This window comes from Leptonychotes weddellii, chromosome 14, assembly GCF_054177405.1.
Source record: "Leptonychotes weddellii isolate Sample4059 chromosome 14, ASM5417740v2, whole genome shotgun sequence".
Taxonomy (NCBI): Eukaryota; Metazoa; Chordata; class Mammalia; order Carnivora; family Phocidae; genus Leptonychotes; species Leptonychotes weddellii.
Genome location: NC_138382.1, coordinates 59,136,805 through 59,158,444, shown reverse-complemented (window position 1 = coordinate 59,158,444; position 21,640 = coordinate 59,136,805). Strand labels below are relative to the sequence as shown.

Below are 21,640 nucleotides of genomic sequence, written 5' to 3'. Positions count from 1 at the left end.
TCGGGAGCGGCCCCTCAGCGGCAAGCTCAGGCCGCCCGCCCGGGAGAGCGCGCGGCGGCGGCGGCGGCGGCGGGACGGCCCCGGGGCCGCCCCGAGCGCGCCCTCCCGCCCGCGGCCGCTCGCGGCCGGCGCTGGCCGGGCCGGCGCGCCCCGCAGGCAGCCGGAGCGCGGCCTCGGCCTCGGCCTCGGCGGGAGCGAGCCGCGGGCCGCAGGCGTTAGGAGGCGGCGCAGGCGGCCGCGGGCACTGACGGCGTCGCGGGGCGCTCCCGGGCGGAGGCGCAGCGGCGGCGGCGGCGGCGGCGCAGGGGGCGGAGGCAGGGGGCGCCCCCAGCCAGGATGCTGCGGTTCCTGCGCCGGACCTTTGGCCGCCGCTCCATGCAGCGCTACGCGCGGGGCGCGGCGGGGCGCGGGGCCGCCGGGCTGGGGGACGAGCGCGACGGGGTGCCGCGGGGGGGCCCAGCCGCCGCCGCCGCCGCCTCCTCTACGCTGCCCGCCGCGCCGGGGGGCAGCGTGTTCCCGGCCGGCGGCGGGCCCCTGCTCACGGGCGGCGCGGCCGTGCACATCTCCGCCGCCGGCGCTGCCAAGGCCACCCTGTCCTGCCGCGTCTTCCTGCTCGACGGGACCGAAGTGAGCGTGGACCTGCCGGTGAGTGACGGGGCCGGTCCGTGGCACTGGCACCCCTTGGGACAGCTCCCCTCCCCCAGTGTTCCTCTCTGGGCGCCCCTCTTGTACCTTTCCGGGGATCCCTTCTTCCTTCTCCTGCGAGCACTCCCTATCCCTGGTTCCCTCTCGGGCCACTCCGTCCCAGTCTCTTCTGGAACCCCTTCTGTGGCCCCGTGCCCCCCTTCTTGGGACATTGCGCTGCTGGGTCGCGCCTTCTCCGGCTGCCACCTCGTCCTTCGGGCCTTACTCCCTCCCCCGCTCACCCAGTCCCCTCTTCCCGAGTCCCCGCCCCTGGCGCGAGTGACCGGTGTTCCCCTTCCGCCCCCCAGGTTCCAGCGGGGGCCTTCTTGGTGCTGGGATATTGGTTAGAAAATCTCAAAGCAATGCGGGGCTGCCCCCAGGGTGGCTTACTTGCCCCCACAAAGTCGCCACCAGGCCTTGTCGAGATGGCGGGGAGGAGAAGCCCCCTCGCCTGCTGCCCAGCAGGTGCCCCAAGTTTGGGAGGAAATCTGGGGACCATTTCTCTCCCGACCTCCTCGATGCCCGCCCCCGCCCCCGCCCCATTCTCATCCCAAAAAGCCCCTACAGCCCTCAGCCTCCCAAGGGTTTGGGTGACTTGGGAGCTAACTCTAGAATCGACTCTCTTGGACCTGGCCAACTTTGCACCGGGAGAGACCTTTGCTGGGGCGCTGGGAGTCGGCCCTGGGGCGCCCACTGGGCCTAGTGAGCCAGACTCCCCCCTCCCCGCCCCCAACCCGGGGCAACGTGCATGCGGCGGCCAAGGGACCCCCGGGCGGCGGCGCCGGCTGCGGGGCCACCCGCCCACAGGTGGTTGCACCCCGCCCCCCTCCAGCAGTGAGCTAGACTGGCGCTGTTGTCCCCGCCAGGGCGTCCAGCTTTCTAGCCCGAAGGGGCCAGATGTGATCAAATCAAATCCGCACATTAATGGGCGCCTACTGGGCACCCGGCGCTGCGGCAGACGGTGCCTTTGGGAATCTTTGGGTGTGACTGAGGACACAGCGCCGATCAAGCTTTTAGATGAATGTCACAGATCATTCCGAGGGTTTCACGCGAAAAAAAAAAAAGAACATAGCCAGACTTCCAAAGGAAACATGTAGGCCTTCCCGGGTGGGGGAAATTCTTTAGACTTGGCGAGGGAACTAGGAACCTGTAAGGCTTTTAAATGGGAAAATCAGAGCCTGCTTGGCCTGGACTTTAATGCTGCCTTAGGTTTAATTTTGAGACAGTTTCAATTTATGGCAATTTTATTTTTGTGCCTCCTAGTGCTCTCCATAGAGTATCATTTTGTTATGATAATACCCTTGTGGGGCCTTTTTATTCACGGAAAAGGAGCCAACGTTCCTGTGCTTAGAGCTGTTGTCTTTAAAATAGCATTAAAATGTTACTCCTCCCCACGACTGAGGCTCTCCAGCTCCTCTTCAGCTGGGAGGGGAGGCCCCAAGAGCCAGGAGGATTGGAGAGGTGGGCAGCTGGTGTGTGGAGAGGATGTGGCGTATTTTGCATCTCGGATCAGGGAGAGGAATGCTCTCCCTGAGAACTTTGATGGTGCTCCTTGAGGATTTTTTTGTCTGTTCCCCAGGGATGATTCGTTTATAAAATGTGTTGCTTCTGTCAGGTTTGTGCGACAGGCTTAAGTGGTGTTTCTCAGATGAAAAATGCAAACTGAGTCAAGTGCATGCGTGATAAACCCAGACAGGTACACCAACGGACGGGTTGGGATGGGGCCCGGAATGCTGACTTCTCCTGGCTGGTGGAGCCCTCACTGAGCGTGGGGGAGGGGGATATTTTACATTGGGAAAGGTTTCTCCTCGATACAAAAGGTTGCTTGACAAAAGATTTCCCTGGGTGTTTTTCCCCCGCTGTGTTTTCTTAATGATGGCAGATTTCTTGATGCTTTAAGATGTGATAGAGCGAACCCCAAATTCTATTTATACAGACACACGCATATGTATATCCACCCTGTCCAAAGACAAAATGCAGGCTTTTGTCATGTGAGCCCTCAGGGAGGAATGATCAAGAAAAATCACCACTGAGCACGGCTCATCGATTTAAAGATTTATTAGCTATCAGAGCTGCATCACACAGTCTCCTATGCTAGTCTTCCCAGATCAGAGTTTTAGTTCCTGTAATTAATTCTCTGAGTACGGGGTTAGCGCGAGGCAGCCAGCTCCCAGTGAATTTGTAGCATGCACGCTCCTTCCTAAGGCGCCTTTCCCCTGGCTCACTTTTTATGCTATCCTGTTGGGCAGTTAGCCCCACTTGTCTTGGTTCCCCTCTTCTGCTTTCCTGGATTTTTACCTCTTCCTGGGCTCTGGTGTTGCATTGCTGCCTGTCACACAGGTAGGATTTACCTTTGGCTGCCATACCCCTAAGCTGGATTTTCTGTCCCCTGTCACTTCCACGGGCACCCCGTGCACTTGCCGGGCTAACTATGGCTCCTTTGTAATTAAAACCCTCTGGTGGTGTTAGCTTCAAGAATTCCTCTGCTCTGCATACTCACAGTGGTGATGCATTGCCCTAAGCCATTTGATTAGCCCGGCTCTGGTTTCAGATCACAGGTTCGGAAAGGGACCAGGCCACAGCAGCACCTTCGGTGTGACCATGCCGGGGCGCCTCTGTCCGCGGTCAGCATTTATTGGGCTTCTCGTGTGTGCCACGCACCGTGCTGTGCACGCAAAGGTGAACGAGAGGTGGCCCTGAGGCTCCTGGGAAACACAGGTAGAAACACGGCGTTTTATTCTAAGCAATGTGAGGGGGGCTCACCCAGACAGGGTGCCGGTGGATGGGCGGGTTCTGGGCGCTTCCTGGAGACTTTGACACTTGAGGTGGTAGGATCTCAAATCCATGTTCCTTGTGCATTTTTAGAATACTTACTGTGTCAAGTCCACTCCTGGGTTAAGCCGTGGCCCGTGGTTTTATATACATAATAAAGGAAGAAGCACCTGTAATGGTCTTCAGCAGTCCTCTGACAGGGCCTGGCGCCCCCTCGTCTGCTGGCGGGCTGCCTCCCCTAGCATGCCTGCCTGTCTGTAACCTTTGCCGTGGTTCCTCAACCTTTGATAGAAAGGGAACAAAAGGGTCTTTTCAAAAATCCCTCTATACCATGCAGCCTACGGTGGACTTGCTGTACAAACCCGGCTTCCAGGGGGATCCCTGGCTCACCCTACAGACCGGAGAGGCACGGGGAGCCACTCCTCGTCGGAAAACCTGGCCTTGCTTTGGAAGCTGCTGCCTGGCTCTCCTGAGAGCAGCCCGGCCCTGCCCAGCCCTCAGGTGCGCTCCGATCCGGGCGGGGCGGGACTCGCTCGGCCGACCCGAGACACTTTCCTTCTATTAATGCCGCTGAAGATCCCATTAGTGTGCTTGGCAGCGGCACCCGCTGTTGACTCATATTAGCTCTCTGTTGACTAAATCCCTGGCATCGCTTTTGCTCGTGTGGCTGTTGCTCAGCCCCGTCTCCCCCTCCCCTGCGTGCACAGTCTTCCAGCAGCTCATGCGGAAAGCTGGGAGGGCGTGTGTGTGTGCCTGGCTGGGTGGCGCTCCCGCCAGGCCTTGGAGGGCACGGCCCGTGGGCCTGGAATAGTGCCATTGGCGCAGTCGCTTTCACCGGCTCTGGAACTCCGCGTTGACTCACTGCGCTGCCATGCAAGCAGGGAGAGCTTCAGAAGGGCCGTGCCTGAGTCTTGCAGGCTGGCTGTGCAGCCTTGGGCGGCTCAGGCTCTCTGCGCATCGATCTTCTGGTCTTTCAAATGGGAGCATTTGTTGGGAGGATTATGTGACCAGCGGTCTACAAAGTTTCAGTACGCGGCAGGCCACTGAAGGGTTGCTAGGAGGTTGTAATCGTACCCACTTCTCACACCTCCTCTCTGGCCTACAGAGAGGGTTTGGAAGCATGTCTAGTAATGGATGTTAAAAACAAATTAAAAAAAAAAAAAAGCTGTGGCAGGAAGGCCAAACATCTCTTTTTGTGGAAATCGGAAGTTGTATGGGGTATGAGACATGCTTTTTGAAAGTTTCACTTTATTTTTATTTTTTTAGATTTTATTTATTTATTTATTTATTTATTTATTTATTTATTTGAGAGAAAGAGAGTGAACACGGGGGAGGCGGGCAGAGGGAGATGCAGACTCCTCGCTGAGCAGGGAGCCGGATATGGGGCCAATCCCAGGACTTGACATCGTGACGTCAGCGGAAGGCAGAGCCTTAACCCAGGCACCCTGTTTCACTTTAGGTGAGGAAAGGATACCCCCACCCCCGACCCCCCGCCTCAAATGCAAGTTCTTAGAGTTTTAGAACTAGAATCTCTGATACAGAGGAACACACATGATAGAACATAAAGATCATATACCCTGTTTTTGAGTTGAAAGGGACCCTAGACAGCACATACCCCATCCTTTGTATATACGGGAAACTGAGGCCTGTGCATGGAGAGTGACTTCGCTTTAATCACTCAGTGAAGAGTTGGAATGGGTTACTCTAGGAACCCCGAGGGCCTAGCCTTTGGAGGTGAGTGTAGGATCAGTGGTAGAAAGACCGCCCCTCTAGGCCTGACACAGGATGGTGGAAAGGGGATGGGATATGTTCCTGGGCATTGGTAGTAGGACACATTTTCCCGAACAATGGGAAACTCCAGCAAAATGGCTCTCTAACCTCAGTGTACTCCACAGAGTGCGTCTGGGACTTTTTTTTTTTTTCTCTCCAGTTAAAATTCCCCGGGTCTCCCCCCAGAATTTCTGATGGAGTGGTTCAGGAAGCTGGCCTTCTAGCAAGTATCCCGGGTGATTCTGGTGAACGGGGTCCCTTCACACCCTAGGAAAAGCACCGGCTGTGGCACTGCGAGCAGAGGGCAACCACGCTGGGCGTTAAAAACTGCTGTAGAGGGGCGCCTGGGTGGCTCAGTCGGTTAAGCGACTGCCTTCGGCTCAGGTCATGATCCTGGAGTCCCGGGATCGAGTCCCGCATCGGGCTCCCTGCTCTGCGGGGAGTCTGCTTCTGCCTCTGACCCTCCTCCCTCTCATCCCTCTGTCTCTCATTCTCTCTGTCTCAAATAAATAAATAAAAATAAAAAATAAATAAATAAATAAATAAACTGCTGTAGGCAGGGGAGCGCAGTGGTCATCTTTGAGCCAGGGGTTGGCAGTGTCACCCCTGAGCTTTAGGGAGCCCATTACTGTCACGGCGGAGTGGGGCCGGGGCAGTTGTGCTCCTGCCGTGGCCCAGGTGAGGGCTGACGAGGGCCTGGCCTGGAGGAGCGGGAAGAGTGCCAGAGCAGTTGGGGAAGGCAGAGGCCTCGTGGAGTCTAGTGTGGAGGCGGGGAGGTCTTCACCCGTAGGTGTAGGAAGAAATGGGGGACCATAGAAGACACCCCAGGAAACAGAGGAAGGCAGCTCCTCATTTCCACCCTCTCCCAAGGGTCTGACTTCCGTGGACACGTTGCCTCCTCCTGGGCCTCTGGGTGGCTGGCTTTTTCCTGCCCCTGAGGGAAGATATTGGCTCAGGGTGGCCCTCCAGTGCTGACCCCACTTCCATCCAATCCCAGCCCGTGAGTGACGCCGTGGGGAACCTCGGACCCCTAGCTGGGTCGTGAGTTTGTGTATTTTTTAAAAATAGCTTTGTTTTGGGGCGCCTGGGTGGCTCAGTTGTTAAGCGTCTGCCTTCAGCTCAGGTCATGATCCCAGGACCCTGGGCTCCCTGCTCAGCGGGAAGCCTGCTTCTCCCTCTCCCTCTGGCTGCTGCTCTGCCTACTTGTGCTCTCTCTCTCTCTGTCAAATAAATAAATAAAATCTTTAAAAAAAAATAGCTTGTTTTAAAGGAAGGCTAGTAGGAGCAGGGGGAGTTGGGGAGGAAGAGGGGCGAATGGTGAACATCCTTCCCAAATGGGATACAGGCGTGACCTCTATCACACTGTGGTTTCACACTTGCTGGATTGTCAGTGTTAATATGGGGGAGGGGGGTGTCTGTCAGCGTTTCCCGTGCCGGTAACATGACCCTACACTGGTCCAGGACCGAACAAATATTAACTTGCTAAGCACTTTCACGTGCATAATCTCATTGAATTCTGTCCCTAGTGCACCGCTGGGGATGAAGGCACAGGTCTGTTTAATTTTGAAATAGCAAAAGGTCAGCGTATGTGTGTGTGTGTTGGGGGGGGCGGTACTTTCCCTTAAATTCTTGCATAGGGACTTAGGAAAAAAAAAAATCCACTCAGTAACCACAGAAATCCTCCACCCACAATTTGTCCTCAAAAGAGGTGTTCATCCTTGTCCCCTGCCTGAGGCCCTGCACCCAGCCTCTTCCACTCTGCCTCCACTTGGCCTCCACTCCTGCCTCCACTCTGCCTGGAGTGTTCCCTTCAGCAGGCACCTGGTTCTGTGGGCCCCCAGGTTTCCTTCTCTGGCCCATGGCAGGTGCCTGCAGGCAGGGTCCACTGCTGATTGATCTTGCTGGTTGTTTTTTTTTTTTTTCAGGTTGGTATGTGCCTTCGGCCCCTACTTTCATTTTGTATTAGAACATGCTTAAAGCAGAAAGATCAGAAAATAAATATAGAGAAGCCAGAGAAGTGGAAACAGCTAAAATTTCATCAGAGATAACCACTGTTAAGATTGTGATGTATATCCATCTGCAGTTTTTTCTTTTTGTATTTAGTTATAAATATGTACTCAAAATGATGAATTTGCATGGGTTGATTGAAAGTCTCTCCAGCCCCTTCAGCACAGTTGAATAGGGATCACAGACCTTGAGTTTGTGTCTCTTGGGGGTGGAGGCCCTTGGCCACCCCCCTTACCTTCCCAGGGACCCTTGGCTGGGGTGGGAGCCCCCGGTGCTGGTTGCCATCTGAGCTGTCCACCTACAGTGCCCCTGCCCAAGTGAGAAGCAAAGCTCCCCATCCTTAGAGCCTCTCCCCACCATCATCTCTGCTTTCTGGCAGGTTTAAGGCCCTGCTGATGTGACCACAGAATTCTCTCACATCTGGGGGCTTGTGTTCTGAACACCTGCCTTGGGGTGGTCGCTGCTCCCTCACCTGCCAGGGAGGCACATGCTCTGGCAGAGATGGGTGGGAGCCTTGCAGCCTCCCAGGTGTGCCCCTTCTGCCCTAATCCCCTCAGTCTCCTTCTGCAGCCTCTTGGGCTTCTCTCTAGAGCTGGATTTATCTCACTAGTCCTGCTTGATTTTAAATCTGATTTATTATTAATTGTTTTCCAAAATGTTTTTGTTTACCCATAGTGTGTTGTCTTCAGTCAGCAAGGGCTTATTGAGCACTTACACCGCATTGAGTGTTGGGGAGGGCTCCACGAGGGATGAGATCATTGTAATCTCAAAGGGGAAAACCGGTAAATACGTAACTTGTAGCTCCACATGAAGGCGTGCCGAGGGAGAGCAGCTGAACTGTGGGGTGGAGTTGGCGATGGTTTGATGCCCAAAGTGACATCAGGTTGTCCCAGAGGATGCACAGGAGTTCAGCTGTAGATTTGGTCAGAAGGTGTCGGGGCAGAGGAAACAGCAGGTGCAAATGCATGGAGGTCAGAGCCAGAAAACCCTATTTCCTGGGCTCTGGGCTTCTCGGAGTAGAGGAGGATTATGAGCTCTGGCTGTGTCCCTAAATCTTGAAGAAGCGATCGATGAACCTTTAAAGCACAGGTGTGTGCCTTGAGCTAATCAGAGCTGACGCTTGCTGAGCATTTGCTGTGTGCCTGGTCTGTGCTGAGTCCTTAAGGGATTGGCTGGTTGAATTCTCACAAAAACTTTGATGGTGTTATTGCTATTAACCCTGACTTGTAGAGGGGAGAATCGGGGCTTAGTAGACAGGTTAAAACACTTGCCCATGTCACATAGCTAGTAAAGGTAGACTCCAGGTATAAGCTCAGACTGTCAGGAGAGATTTGTGGTCTGGGAAGTCTCTCTGACAGCAGGACTGGGCATTGGTGGGGGGGGAGGGGGAGCGGGTTCTGAGACTGTCGCAGGGTCCTGAGGTGGATGGGGACCTCTGAGCCTCCTTTGCAAGCCAGTTGGGATTTCCAGAAATCAGACTTACATCTTTATTTTATTTTTTTAAATATTTATTTATTTAAGGAATCTCTACCCCCAATGTGGAGCTTAAACTCACGACTCAGAGACCAAGAGTCGCACACTCTTCCGACTGAGCCAGCCAGGTGACCCCAGAGTTACATCTTTCAGTCACACTCACTGAATACAGTTTCGCCCAGAGTGCATTCTGGTTTGATGGCCATAATTTTTCAACACTGAGGTCAGAAGTAGGCTACATTTTTAAAAAGTGCTTAATAGTACAACACTAAACTTCTCACACAGAAAAGCATTTTACATATTCCCATCCTGCTGCATAGCAACTGGCTCCCTTCAGTCTTTGTACTTTCGTATACACGTGCATAAACATGGTGTAGAGTTTTTTTTTTTTTCTCCCATCCAAGCCTTCGTGACAAACCCCTCATCCGTTTGGTGTCCTGTCCTGTGATTATTCTAGATTAAATTCACCCTGCAATCTCTGTGTGTGTGCATGTGCTTGACGTGAGTAATACCTGTCTGTACCTGTCTTGGGTTGGCGGTTGATATGCAAAGCACCTGGTCTCTTCTCTTTTGGGCAGCCCTACCCCCAGGCTTGCAGAATCGGTGTCACTTCCTCCAGTTGCTCCCGTGCGGGAAGGTATTATTACCCCATTTACACGTGGTCTCAGGGAGCTTGTGGCCTTGGGCCACTCAGATAGTAAGTGTGGTAGGGTCACAATTGAATCTAGGTTTTCTGACTCATTTTCCAGTGCTCTTCCTCCAGCCCATGTTGGGCACACTCAGCCTCCCTGTTTGAAACGTGTGCTCCTGGGAACTCTTTTGTGATTTGACAGGTCAGAATTTCATGCAGTAACACCCCCTGTCATTCCTGAACCTCTTTGCCACTCGTTCTGTCTCTCATGTCTCCGGTTCTTTTCCCTAAAGTCATAGCTGGCTGAGTGCCCAGCATTTCCTTGTTGAAGCTAAGGACTGGAAGATGTGATCCCCAGGGTCCTGTGCCATCTGTGGGGTCATCTGGAGCTTCCTTGTTTCCCAGCACGGAGCTCGGTCGCAAAAGTAGGACTGTTCCTGCTGCCAGCCCAGCTGGGGGGACGTGGACCGCCTGGTTCCTGCAGGGCTGGCATCCCTCAGCCCTGTCGTGTGGCCTCCACACCTGTTTCGTTTCGATTTTGTTGTCGTCTGTGTCGTATCTGATCTCTGAGCAGGGAGGTTGAGGTAGGCGTGATAGTGCTTCTCCTTTAGCCTACCGCCAGGCTTGCTCAGCTGCAACCACTTTGAATTACGGTTTGTATTTTTAATTGTGATAAAGTGTCAGTAACATAAAATGTATCATTTTAACCATTTTTAGGTATACAGCTCAGTGGCATGGAATGCATTCACATAGCTGTGTGGCTGTCACCACCATCTGTCTCCAGATAGTTTTCACCTTTCCACGCTGAAACTCTGTACCCATTAAACAGTGATTCTCCATCCCCCCTCCCCGCAGCCCCTGGCAACCACCCTTCTACTTCCTGTCTCTACAGATTTGACTACTCCAGTTGTCTTATATAAGTGGAATCGTGCAGTATTTATCCTTTTGTGTCTGACTCCTCTCACGGCATAGTATCTTCAGGGTTCATCCATAGTGTAGTGTGCATCAGAATGCCCGTCCTTTTTCAGGCTGAGTACTAGTCCAGTGCACGCATACTGCGCATTTCATTACGGATTTTTGTGCAGGTCCGGGCCTTCCTGCCTCAGTCCTGCCTGCTCATTAGTGGTACTGCCATCAGAGGCCCGGATGTCCCCAGCCCTCCCCTCGTGGTTTTATTCTTGGCATCTGGCACCTCTCCCCTGAGGCTCTTCTGCTTTGTGCTGGTCATCCTCCCGGGTTATCTGCTCTTAGTTTTCCCCCTTACATTTTTGCCTGAGTTGCTCCACGTGGGCAGGTCCTCGGTCTTTAAATTTTTTGGTACTGGAAATATAAATACAAAAGAGTGTACCACGAATAGTTTAAAGAAAAATCATACCATGAACATCTGTGTACCCACCACCAAGCTTAAAAACAAAGACATCGGGATGCTTGGTTAAGCGTCTGCCTTCGGTTCAGGTCATGATCCCAGGGTCCTGGGATCGAGGCCCCCCCTCCCTTGCTCAGCGGGGAGTCTGCTTCTCCCTCTCTCCCTCTGCTCCTCCCCCTGCTCATGTGCTCGCTCTCTCAGTCTCTCTCAAATAAGTAAATAAAATCTTTAAAAACAAGTCAAAACTACAAAGACATCAGCAATGCTTTTAAAGCCCCCAATGCTCCTCCTGACCACACTTCCCGCCCTTCTGCCCTCCTGAAAGATGTCTCTCATTCTTTCCTTTTCTATGTTATAGGTTTACATCTGTATGTTTATCCAAATGATATATTGTTAGTTTTGTGTGTTTGTAAACTTTATAAGTGGATTTTTTTCAATACTGTGTTCATGAGATTTGTCCATATTGATATTGTTACTCTGTAGTATTCCATTGCACGAATCTACTGAAATTTATCCTTTGCTGGTGGACATTTGGGATGTTTCCGGTTTGGGGCTGTTAGGGGAAAATGCTGCTTTGAACCTCCTGGAATGAGTCTCCTGGTGCATATATGCAAGCAAGCCTCTCTCCTGGGTATGCGCTCAGGAGTGGACTGGCTGGGAGGGCGGTGGGCAGGGCCCTGTAAGATCAGGCGAAATTGTTTTCCCAGAGTCCCAGCAGCATATAAAAGCGTCTGTGAATCCATTCTTCCACACTTGGCATTGTGCAGCTTTTTTGGTTTTATTTTACCAGTCTAGTGGAAGTTCGTGGAAACTCATTGTGGTCTTCACTCTTCAGTTGGTGATGAGGTTGAGTGTCTCTACATGTTTATGAACCATAACCGTATTTCCTCCTGGAAGGCTTCATTCTGTGATTTTTGCCTGTTTTTTAGTTGTCCTGTTTTTCCTGTTGTGTTCAGCTCTTTCCCTGGTAGTCTTTATGAGATTGTCTCCAATGTGCCTTCTTCTCAGGTAACCTCATGGAACAAGAGAGAACACTTCTGTCTGAGTCTCCCATGCAGGCCTTTCCTTACTAACTGGGGATTAATGTTTTGACTTCACTTTTGCTGTGCATGAATTTTGGAGTCAGTTGCCGCTCGTGGTTTTTGGTGAGGAATTGTAGGATCTATAGATTTCACTTCAATTCTGCCTACTTTTTTTTTTTCAGTTTTTATTATTGAAATTTCTAAGGATATTCAAAAGAGAGAATCCAATGTACGCACCACAGAATGAACATAATGAACCCCAAATACCCATCATCAAGCTTCATCACCTGTCAGTGTAGCCACTTGTTCCATCTGTATCCTCACCCCGTCCCTTCCCGATGATTTTTTTTTTTGGAAAATTTTATTTATTTAACAGCGCAAGCAGGGCGAGCGGCAAAGGGTGAGGGAGAAGCAGACTCCCCACTAAGCAGGGAGCCCAATGTGGGGGCTTGATCCCAGGACCCTGGGATCATGACCTGGGCCAAGGCAGACGCTTACCCAGCTGAGCCCCCCAGGTGCCCCCTTTCCCAATGATTTTATTTTATTTTTTTATTTTTTTAAAGATTTTATTTATTTATTCATGAGAGACAGAGAGAGAGACAGAGGCAGAGGGAGAAGCAGGCTCCCCGCGGAGCAGGGAGCCCGATGCAGGACTCGATCCCAGGACCCTGGGATCATGACCTGAGCCGAAGGCAGACGCTTAACCGACTGAGCCACCCAGGCGTCCTTCCCAATGATTTTAAAACAAACTCCAAACATGTAATTTCAAACTTGTACTTCAGTGCACATCTCTAAAAGACAAGGGCTATGTTTTTATAAATAGATCCACTATTCTAGTAAAAACTTAAAAAAATGTTTGGTATCAGAAGATATTTAGTCAATGTTCAGATTTTCCTGTTCGGTTTGTCAGCAAACCAAACATTCATTGCATTTGGTTTATATTTTATCCAAAGCTTTATAAAAATTTTTTTCAAAATATTTTTTCCCTAGCTTATTGAGGTGTAATTGACAAATAAAAATCATATACGTTTGGAGTGTAAAGCTTGGTGATTTGATAGAGGTATAAATTGTAAAAACTGTTACTATGCATCAAGGTAATGAACATGTTTGTTGCCTCACCAGTTATAGTGGTGTGTATCTTAGTACATTTCTGAGATCCACTGTTTTAGCAAATTTCAAGTATATTGTACATTATAATTAACTCTAGTCACCATTGCTGTATATGAGATCCCCAGAACTTGTTCATCCTTTAACTGAAAGTTTGTGTTCTTTGACCGACATCTCCCCATTTTCCCTACCCAACAATTTAAAGCTCTTAATCTAGAGTTTTCCCCTCTCCTTGCCTTTTTGGGGTCATTTATTTGCTGATTTGTCCTATAGTAGTTTCTCACTTTTGGGATTTTGTTGCTGGCATCCTCAACATTTGTTTACCCTGAGGTGCCCTCGGTACAGGGAACTGGCCTTATTTGAAGCATCTGACTCCGGGCACACAGAACAATAAAACAGGTTCCTTGCCCTCAAGAATCTTGGGTGGAGACAAGTTATTACACCTGGTGTGAAGAGTGCCATAGAGAACTTTAAATAAGCTCAAAGAAAGGTCTGAGGTAGGGGGACTGAGTGGGAAAAATGGGCAACCAGAAAATCTCAGAGAGCAAGTTGGGCTCTGAAGACAAGTGGGAGAACAGCCTTCCTGCTGGCCACAGCAGCACTGAGGCTTGAAATAATCCATTCAAGATTCCTGCTCCTTGCTCAAGCCCTGCCAGTGAGCCCACGCATCCTCTATTTTTCATCGGATGTTGCTTCTTTGAAAAGGTCCAAATTCCTCATCTTTGGAAAGTTTTCAGTAGATTTGATGAAAGAATGTCTTTTCTTTTTCTTCTGTGTCTAACTCCTCTTTCTTCATTAGCTCCTTGGCTTTTCTTTTTTTGAGAGAGAGAGAAGGAGAGAGTGGGGGGAGGGGCAGAGGGAGAGAGAGAGAGAATCCTAAGCAGCCTCCATGCCCAGCGTGGAGCCCCGACGTAGGGCCCAGTTTCGTGACCCTGAGATCCTGACCTAAGCCAAAATCCAGAGTCTCGGGGGATGCTTAACCGACTGAGCCACCCAGGCGCCTCTCCTTGACTTTGGTTTTGAATGTCTCCCTTGACCTTGGAGTCTTTTTTTCTCTAGCTCACTCCTATTTGGGTTCCTTTCCATTTTCTGGGAGGCCCCAGTGAGCCCTTTCCATGTCTCCTGGCTAGAGGTGCCAGCAGACATTTAGGGAGCAGAATCAATGAACTCTTCAGAGAGAAGGGAGACGGGGCGGATGGCAGGGCAGCGGGAACCACTGGGTTATACCCCTAACAGAGCCCTTGGAGGCTTCATGGCCCAGGGCCTCATCCTGGGATGGCGGATCTTTCCCTTCTGTGTTGGAACGCTCTCGGCTGCTCCGCGCGGCCAGGTACTGCTCGCCTGTGGCAAATGAGCAGTAATTAGTGTGTAATAAGAGCCGCTGCCTGCACGCAGCCCTCCTGGCTGCTCCGTGGCCCCCCTTTGCCTCGCTGAGACTCCCCTACCTCTTCTGAAAGCCGGGCCCGGGGAGAACCACTGCCTGCCATGTGGCCTGGCCATGAAATGGACGTGGGCTTCATCCAGGAAAGACCCAGTAAAGTGTAAAAGGCTTATGAGGGTTAGTTATTAACCTGCAGAGCATTCTGGCAGCCTGTGACACAGCCTTTCACCGGCCGCAGTCCTTTTATTGCTCCTGTTAGCCGGGGCCTGAGACCCGAGGTCCAGGCCACCTACTCAGTCGGATGCAGTGTGTGCTGAGTGACACAGTACTGTGAGGGTGGCCGGTCAGAGTCCAGGGAGGGGCTCAGGCTGGCCTGCATCTGGCCCCCATTCATGCATGCAAGCTGGCAGCGGCAGGTCCTCCGGGATTCTCGGGGGTGGAAGCTGAGACAGGGAGGTCTGGGTGGCGGGATATTGTACTGGGAGAGCGGGGAGTCCAAGGTGGGAAGTGTTTGTTCAGGATACATCATCGGTGTCCTCTGTGGGATTTATTTTGCTTTGAAGTCCAAAAGTCTGTAGCTTTGTTCGAAAAGCTGTGGTGGATCATTCCTCTGAGACCCCTGAAGAAAAATGCAAAACCCACGCGCTGTCTTCTAAAAGAAACAGAATGGTGTGTACTTGCCGGGGACACGCCATTTATCTTATTAAATCACTTCAGGGAATGAGCTCTTCCACATACGTGAGTTGTCCGGAGAGCTACAGTGCTGACAAGACCTGTGTGATTTCATTTATTTCACTTCTTTGTGAAAAACAACAACACAAAATCGAGATCATCTAGCGTGCTCGAGGCCCAGTATGGGGAATATGAAGGGGTTAAAAATGTGGGCCCTTCTTAGAAGCTCCGTGGGGGTGCATTGCACACCTGCCGTCCCTCATAAAAAGGAGAATGAATACCTTTAGTCTTGCCGTGGTAGCCCAGGGTCAGCCTGTGAACAACCTCAAGGTTTCACGACTGCTCCGCCCTCCCACCCCAGGGTTTCAGGCCTCTTCCTCATCTGCACCCTGGGCATCCGCTTTCTATTGTGTTCCTGCCTTCAGCACATCATTACTTTGCCCCCGGCTTAGCGGGGGCACTACCACCAGAGACCTGGTCGTTACAGGGTTTTTTTAGACTCCTGAGGGAATTCCATTGTGCAGCCAAGTTTGAGAACCAGCGTTCCACGGCATCACACCCCTTACGTTTGTGTAGCGTTTTAGGTTTGGTGCCATATTTAATCCCGATAGCACCTTTTTGAGACAATGATGGGAATGATGTAGAACGCCCATCATTCTACCTTTACAGGAAGCTCAGCAGGAGGATTTTTGCCCATCCCCCAGCTGGTAAACTCAGAACCAGACCTAAAATCCTTCTCAGGCTCCACGTCCACTTTCCCGCAGGTCTGCCCCCCGGCTGCCACCCTGCTGGTCCTCTGGCAGCCCCCACCTCCACTCTCCATGCTTGACTTCTCACCTGCGCGCCTCTGCTGTGCTCTTTCCCGTCTTACTGGCCGGTTCTTGCCTCAGAAGGGTCTGGCCGTCTCTCAGGGCACGTCTCAGAGGCTTGTCCTGAACACCCTCCCTCCTCCTACAGAGTCTTCCCTCTCCTGCCTGAGAGCCGTGGGCCACTTCTGCCTTGCAGGGGAACCAGTACGTTTCCTACTGTAGTAGTTGTCCATGTAGTAATTCGAGTAATAGGAAACATTATTGACTTTTTTTTTTTTTTTTGGGCAAATGATTTTCTTTTGGTAAAATACACATAAAAAATTGATCATTAGTGACATTTAGTACACTCACGGTGTTATGTTCCCATCATCATTGCCTAGCTCCAGAACACTGTCTTGACCTTACAAGGAAACCCTATACCCTCGAGGCAGTCATTCTCCATTCTCCCCTCCTCCCAGCCCCTGGCAACCACTAATCTGTTTTCTGTCTCTATGGATTTGTCAGCTGTGGATATTTCATATAAACAGAATCGTACAGAATATTTGGCCACTTGTGTCTGGCTTCTTTCACTTAGCATAATGTTTCCAGAGAACATTGACCATTAACATTAATGGAAGCACTTTACATGGCTTAACTCATTGACTCCTCACAACTGTATTAGCTAGATGCTTCCTATGAGCGTCCTCATTATGCAGATGAGATGGAGGCACAGAGAGGTTAAGCAACATGCGAGAGCACACACAGCACATAAGTACTCTTGGCTTCTTCATTGTCCTGCTGGTTGGTGTCTGCTCTGCCTGCTGTTGACCTTGACCTCGAGAGATTAGAAGTGTAAACTCAACGTGTGAAGTAGAAATTGAAGGGCAAAAATGCAACATCAGGAGAGAATCTACAGCATCAGGATAACATATGATGCAGCTCCAGGAGCAGAAACCATGAGAGGCACCTCTCAGGAGACTGCAGAACAGAATTGCCAAGATGGATTCTACAGTTAAAGTTCTTGGTTTAATCGGAGTGGGTCAGTTTTGTTAGAGATTTTTCGCAAATGTCAGAGGTAGAGTCTGAGGATTGTGCATCTGACATTGGAAGCCAACTGGTATTCCAGGATCACTGAAATGTTGAGGACTGAGTCTCAAGAATTAAAAAGTAAAAGGGATCCCACCTAAAAGATTTCTTAATAAAACTAGTGCCTACTGTATGCTAGATATAGTTCTGAATGCTTCCTGTATACCTACTCAGTTAATTCTTGGCTTTTTGTACTCATAAAAAATGTACAGGGTGACTGTCGCCTTATTATACGGACAAGGAACCAGGTGCAAAACAGTCAAATACCATCTCTAGGTTCTTGCCACTAGAATGTGTTACACCCAGGAAGTCTGGCTCCAGCATCCAGGCTCTTCATCTTTTTTTTTTTCCCCCTAATTTTCAGTTTCTGGTTATACCTTTCTTGAAGGTAATGAGATCAGAACAGCCTAGCTGCATGAATAGGAAGAAGAAAAGGGGAAAAATAATGACAAAATGTTTGTTTTATTAAAAAGTAATGCTACCTTGTTATACCAGTTCTGCACTTATTTTTCTATTCTTTTTTTAAAGGCTTTATTTGAGAGAGAGAGAGAGAGAGAGAATGAGTGGGAAGAGGGTAAGAGGGAGAAGCAGATTCCCCGCTGAGCAGGGAGCCCAATGCCGGGCTCGATCCCAGGATCCTGGGATCATGACCTGGCCGAACGCAGACGCTTAACGACTGAATCACCCAGGTGCCCCACCCCTGCACTTTTAAAAAATAAGAGCAATACTTGTTTAGTTTGGAATTTTTAGGGATTACTGAGTAAAGAAAGTACAGAATACAAATCATAAAATACCTCTACCAAGAGAGCACCACTTTAACATTTTGTGTATATCCCTGTGACCTTTTCTCTAAGGGCTGGCAGAAAAAGTTGTTTTTTTTTTTCAACAAAAATGTGATCATACTATGTATACTTAAAAAAAAATTCTGGTAAAAACATGTTCTTGATCTTTACACTGTACTACCTCTTCTATGTGAAGAAAGGCTTGGAGAGATAAGATCCTTGTCATGGGAGGGAGAAATCTTATCTTTGCAGCCAAGAAAGCACCTGCACGCTGGTATAGAAGGATCCACAATGACTGTGATATGAGAAGGCACATTACCGGGAACTTACGGCTCATGATAGGGCTGAGGTTGGCCGCAGGTTCTGAGCCCTCCTGTGAATGTTGGATCTTCCTGTGTGTTCCCGGTCTTAATCTCATTTAAAACTCATATGCCAGCAGAGCAGGTGTTCTCATTCCCATTTGGCTGAGGGGGTAGACAGACTGAGAAAGGTACATTTGTTCTTTTGACTCTTTGGAGCTCTGTGCCACCTCCTTGTGCTTCTCAGATAACCATAATACCAGGCAGAATGACTGGGCACCATCCTAGCTGGACAGGTGAAATCGTGTAGGGGTTCCTTGGAAGTAGAGGTGGATTTCCACTGGGGATGGCTTCAGGGGAGGTGACTGTGGGGTTGATTTTGACATTGAGCGGCGGAGGATTGGCAGTCCAGGTGGAAGAACAGTGTGACAGACGGCCTCACCAAGGAGGGCAGGAGGAGGATGTGTCTGAAAAAGAGAAGCAGAGGAGACGGGAAGGGAGGCTAACACCACTGGACGCATGGAGTTTGGCTCTGCAGGGTGATCGAAGGTGGACAGTGAAGCTAAGAGGCTGTCACCGGCATCGTGGGTCTGAGTGAGGGTGATGCTGGACATGGACAGGAGAGGCAGGTGCAGTGGAGTTTGAGACCTGGAATCCAGTGTATTTGGTGGCTGGCTTTAGGAGTAAGGGTGATGGAGAAGCTGAGATGGGACCCCCGTGTTTTGTGCATGGCAGGTTGGGGAGATAGAGAATCCTGGGGGCAGAGCAGCCGTAGAGAGGGGCCCCGGTACTGTGGCAGCTTGGTCTTTGGTTTTGTACAGTTTGCAACTGTAGGATTTTTTTTGTGTGTATTCTTTCTTTAAAAGGACCTCCAAATGGTATAAGTTTTAAGGTGCCACAAAACCCAGATTCACTACTGTTGTGTTTTAGATGAGGCCAGTGTGAGGGGTCAGCGGATCAGACTCCTGGGGAAGAGTCTGGTATAGGGGTTGGGATGCTGTTCACGTCCGACAGGGCCAGCCAGGAGGCTGGTGCTGATGTCTGTAGGTCTCTAGATGCTTGTTCTCTGCCGGGCGCTGGGCTGGCTGCTTCACGTGGATTTCTCAGCTCACACAGAGTCCCTGAGCGTAGGGGCCGGTATTCCTGCCACTATTTTACAGACGACAAAAGGAAGGCACCCTAAATTCTTGGCTATTCTGCTCTTTGGCCGTCCATATCTGGGCAGGGTGGACATTTTCAAGGAAGAGCAAATAATGAAGAGACGGGCATTTATTGAGTGCCTGCTGTATACACACAGCCAAGCCAGGGGGCTGGGGGGATACAAGACTGAGTCAGAGATAAATCTTTTTTCTTAAGCAGGGTCCAGTTTAGTGAGAAGATGTGTCTTTTGCGTTCGCTGAGAATTCTACAGCTTTTCCATGCTTTACTCCCATTTTTCTTGCTTAAGGGCCAGGGCAGGAGACGGGAAAAAAATACTGATACACTTCGCTTTGCAGAGCATATTGCAAGTCAGCTCTTGTTGTCAGCGCTCTGAGATAGTTGTCGCTAAAATGTGCAGAATCTCCTATCTGGCACATGGAACCCAGGGAAGAAAGCAGGACTTGAGTAATCCATTGAAAATCATGGCTCTGAATCCCAGTGTGGGTTATTTTTAGTCTCAATTGTTTATCTTATAGCTATCCACATAAGATGGCTGAGAAGGCGATGAAGATGTGTCTGTATGGTTTAGCCCAAACTGAATTTTAAACCTCCTCTTTTTGCATTCCCATGCATTATGCTGAGTGAAGTAAACGTTCCACAAAAGAGTATTCCCCTCATATGATTCCACGTCTATGCAGTTCTAGAACTGGCAAAGCTAGTCTGTGGAGAAAATAAATCCGAATAGCCATTGCTTCTGGGGGCCTGGAGAGGGCCGCTGGGATTGCCTGGGAACTTTGTGGGGAGACGGGAATGTGCTGAATGGTACCAGGGTGAGGGGGTTACAAAGCTGTTTCCGCCTGTCAAAATGAAACAGTGCAGATTTGTGCACTTCAATGTAAGTAAATTTATTACCGCCAGCCGAAAAAGATGTGTAAAAAATTAATGGAGAGCGGTGGGGAGGAATGAATAAAGAGGATACAGAATGTTGATAATTGTTAAAGCTGAGTGGTGGGTGTTTACTATGCTCTTCTGTTTTGTGTTTATTTGAAACTGTCCATAATAAAAAGTTTTCTGAAGAAAGAGTGGACCAGGTATTCTTTGTTGATTCCTCCTTTCAGGAATCCAGTGAATTCTCCTTCCAGAGACGTCTGGTCTCCTGGGGAAAATGCAGGCTCTCTGGGCACTGGGGTTGGTCCCAGCCAGCCCTGGCTGTGCTCTCTCCAGTTTGCTTACTTTCTGCCTTGCTGGTGGCCATGAATCTTGAACTCTGGCTTTCCCCCACTGGCACCTGCCACCACCCCTGTTTTTTTGTCCCTGTCCTTTTGCTATCCCTTTGATCCAGGAACAGACCCTCCCCTTCTATGGGACTTTGACCATCTCACTCCACCCATGCCTGGCTTCGTCTTATCTTTGATTCTGACTCCCTGGGGCCTCCGTGATTCCAAGTCATTCTCTGCTGTAAATCTACTTGGGTCTCATTTCTCTTCAGCTTAGGGTTGTAAAGTACCACCTGTGTGACTTTGTTCAAAGATACAAGGCCTATGAATTGGAGGGGCACTGTCCCCACACTCCTGTGCAGTTGTAAACCAGTATCTGCTGTGTGATTCCATTTATATGAACTTCGAAACAGGCAAAACAAATCTTTGGTACCTGTGGGGTGGAAGAAAGGGGTAGAAATGGGAAAGAGGCACACGGGGGCTTCTGGAAGTCTGGTAATACCCTATTTTTTGACCTGGGCACTTTTGTCTGCGTATGTCACCCTTCAATTAAAAGGTAAACTAGAGGTCGATGCCAGGCTTTACAAAATCACCACATTTCACATTAAAAAATTCAAATTTGTAGACTTTAAAAAAAAATAATTGGAAGATCTGAATTCCCAGAGTGGCAGTTGGCTAGATCTGTGTGGTGACTGCCCCATGCTCCCTGCCCCTCCCCCCCCGCCATTCATCATGGCCCACTTCACTCGTGTGCATGTGGGCACCTCCGGCAGGAAGCCTTCAAGGTGGCTTGTGTGGGGGTGGGACATGCATGACCCCGCACGGAGTTTCCTCCTCCTTTTACATTCTGTGGGTCTCCTAGAAGGTGTGAGGTTGTGGTAGGTTGGGGGAGGGGTGTCAATGTCTGCTTTAGTGGCAGTCTTGTAGGAATACCTTTTGACATGGATTTGAAGTCCTGAGACGCTGGGATCTTGTGTGTTAAGACATTCCAGGTGAATTAGTTCTGCTTGAGCTGGGGACAATTGGGGTTAGCTTATGACCAATCCACAGAAGTTAAAGAAGTTACTCTATTTGTACCTAGGTGTTGAGTTCTGTAAATAATTTCCTATTTGTGTATTCTATTTTAAAGTAACATTGCACAATAATGCTAATCAGTGCCTGTACCTTGCTTGGTATTCTGGGTTGTTGCTTTTAAAAATACATGTATGATTGGTGGGGCACCTGGGTGGTGCAGTGGGTTAAGTGTCTAACTCTTGATTTCGGCTCAGGTCATGATCCCAGGGTCTGAGGTCAAGCCCCACTTCAGGCTCCATGCTCAGTGGGGAGTCTACTTGAGATTCTTTCTCCGCCTCCCTCTCCGCTGCCCTTCCCCCTGCTCGAGTGTGTGCACGCACTCATGCTCTCTCTCAAAAAAAAATACATATATGATTGGAAAATGTTTTT

At 50.2% G+C, this 21,640-nt stretch overlaps 1 protein-coding gene across 6 annotated transcripts in view; it reads left to right on the top strand.

Moving 5' to 3' along the window:
- The first annotated feature begins 336 nt into the window (after positions 1-336).
- EPB41L4B (erythrocyte membrane protein band 4.1 like 4B) overlaps positions 337-21,640 on the top strand; it is a 127,124-nt gene continuing 105,820 nt past the window's right edge. For all 6 annotated transcript variants that reach the window (XM_081803343.1, XM_081803341.1, XM_081803340.1 and 3 more), the window contains exon 1: positions 337-645. In XM_081803343.1, coding sequence (XP_081659469.1) covers positions 337-645 — 309 coding nt within the window. The remainder of the gene's footprint in view (positions 646-21,640) is intronic.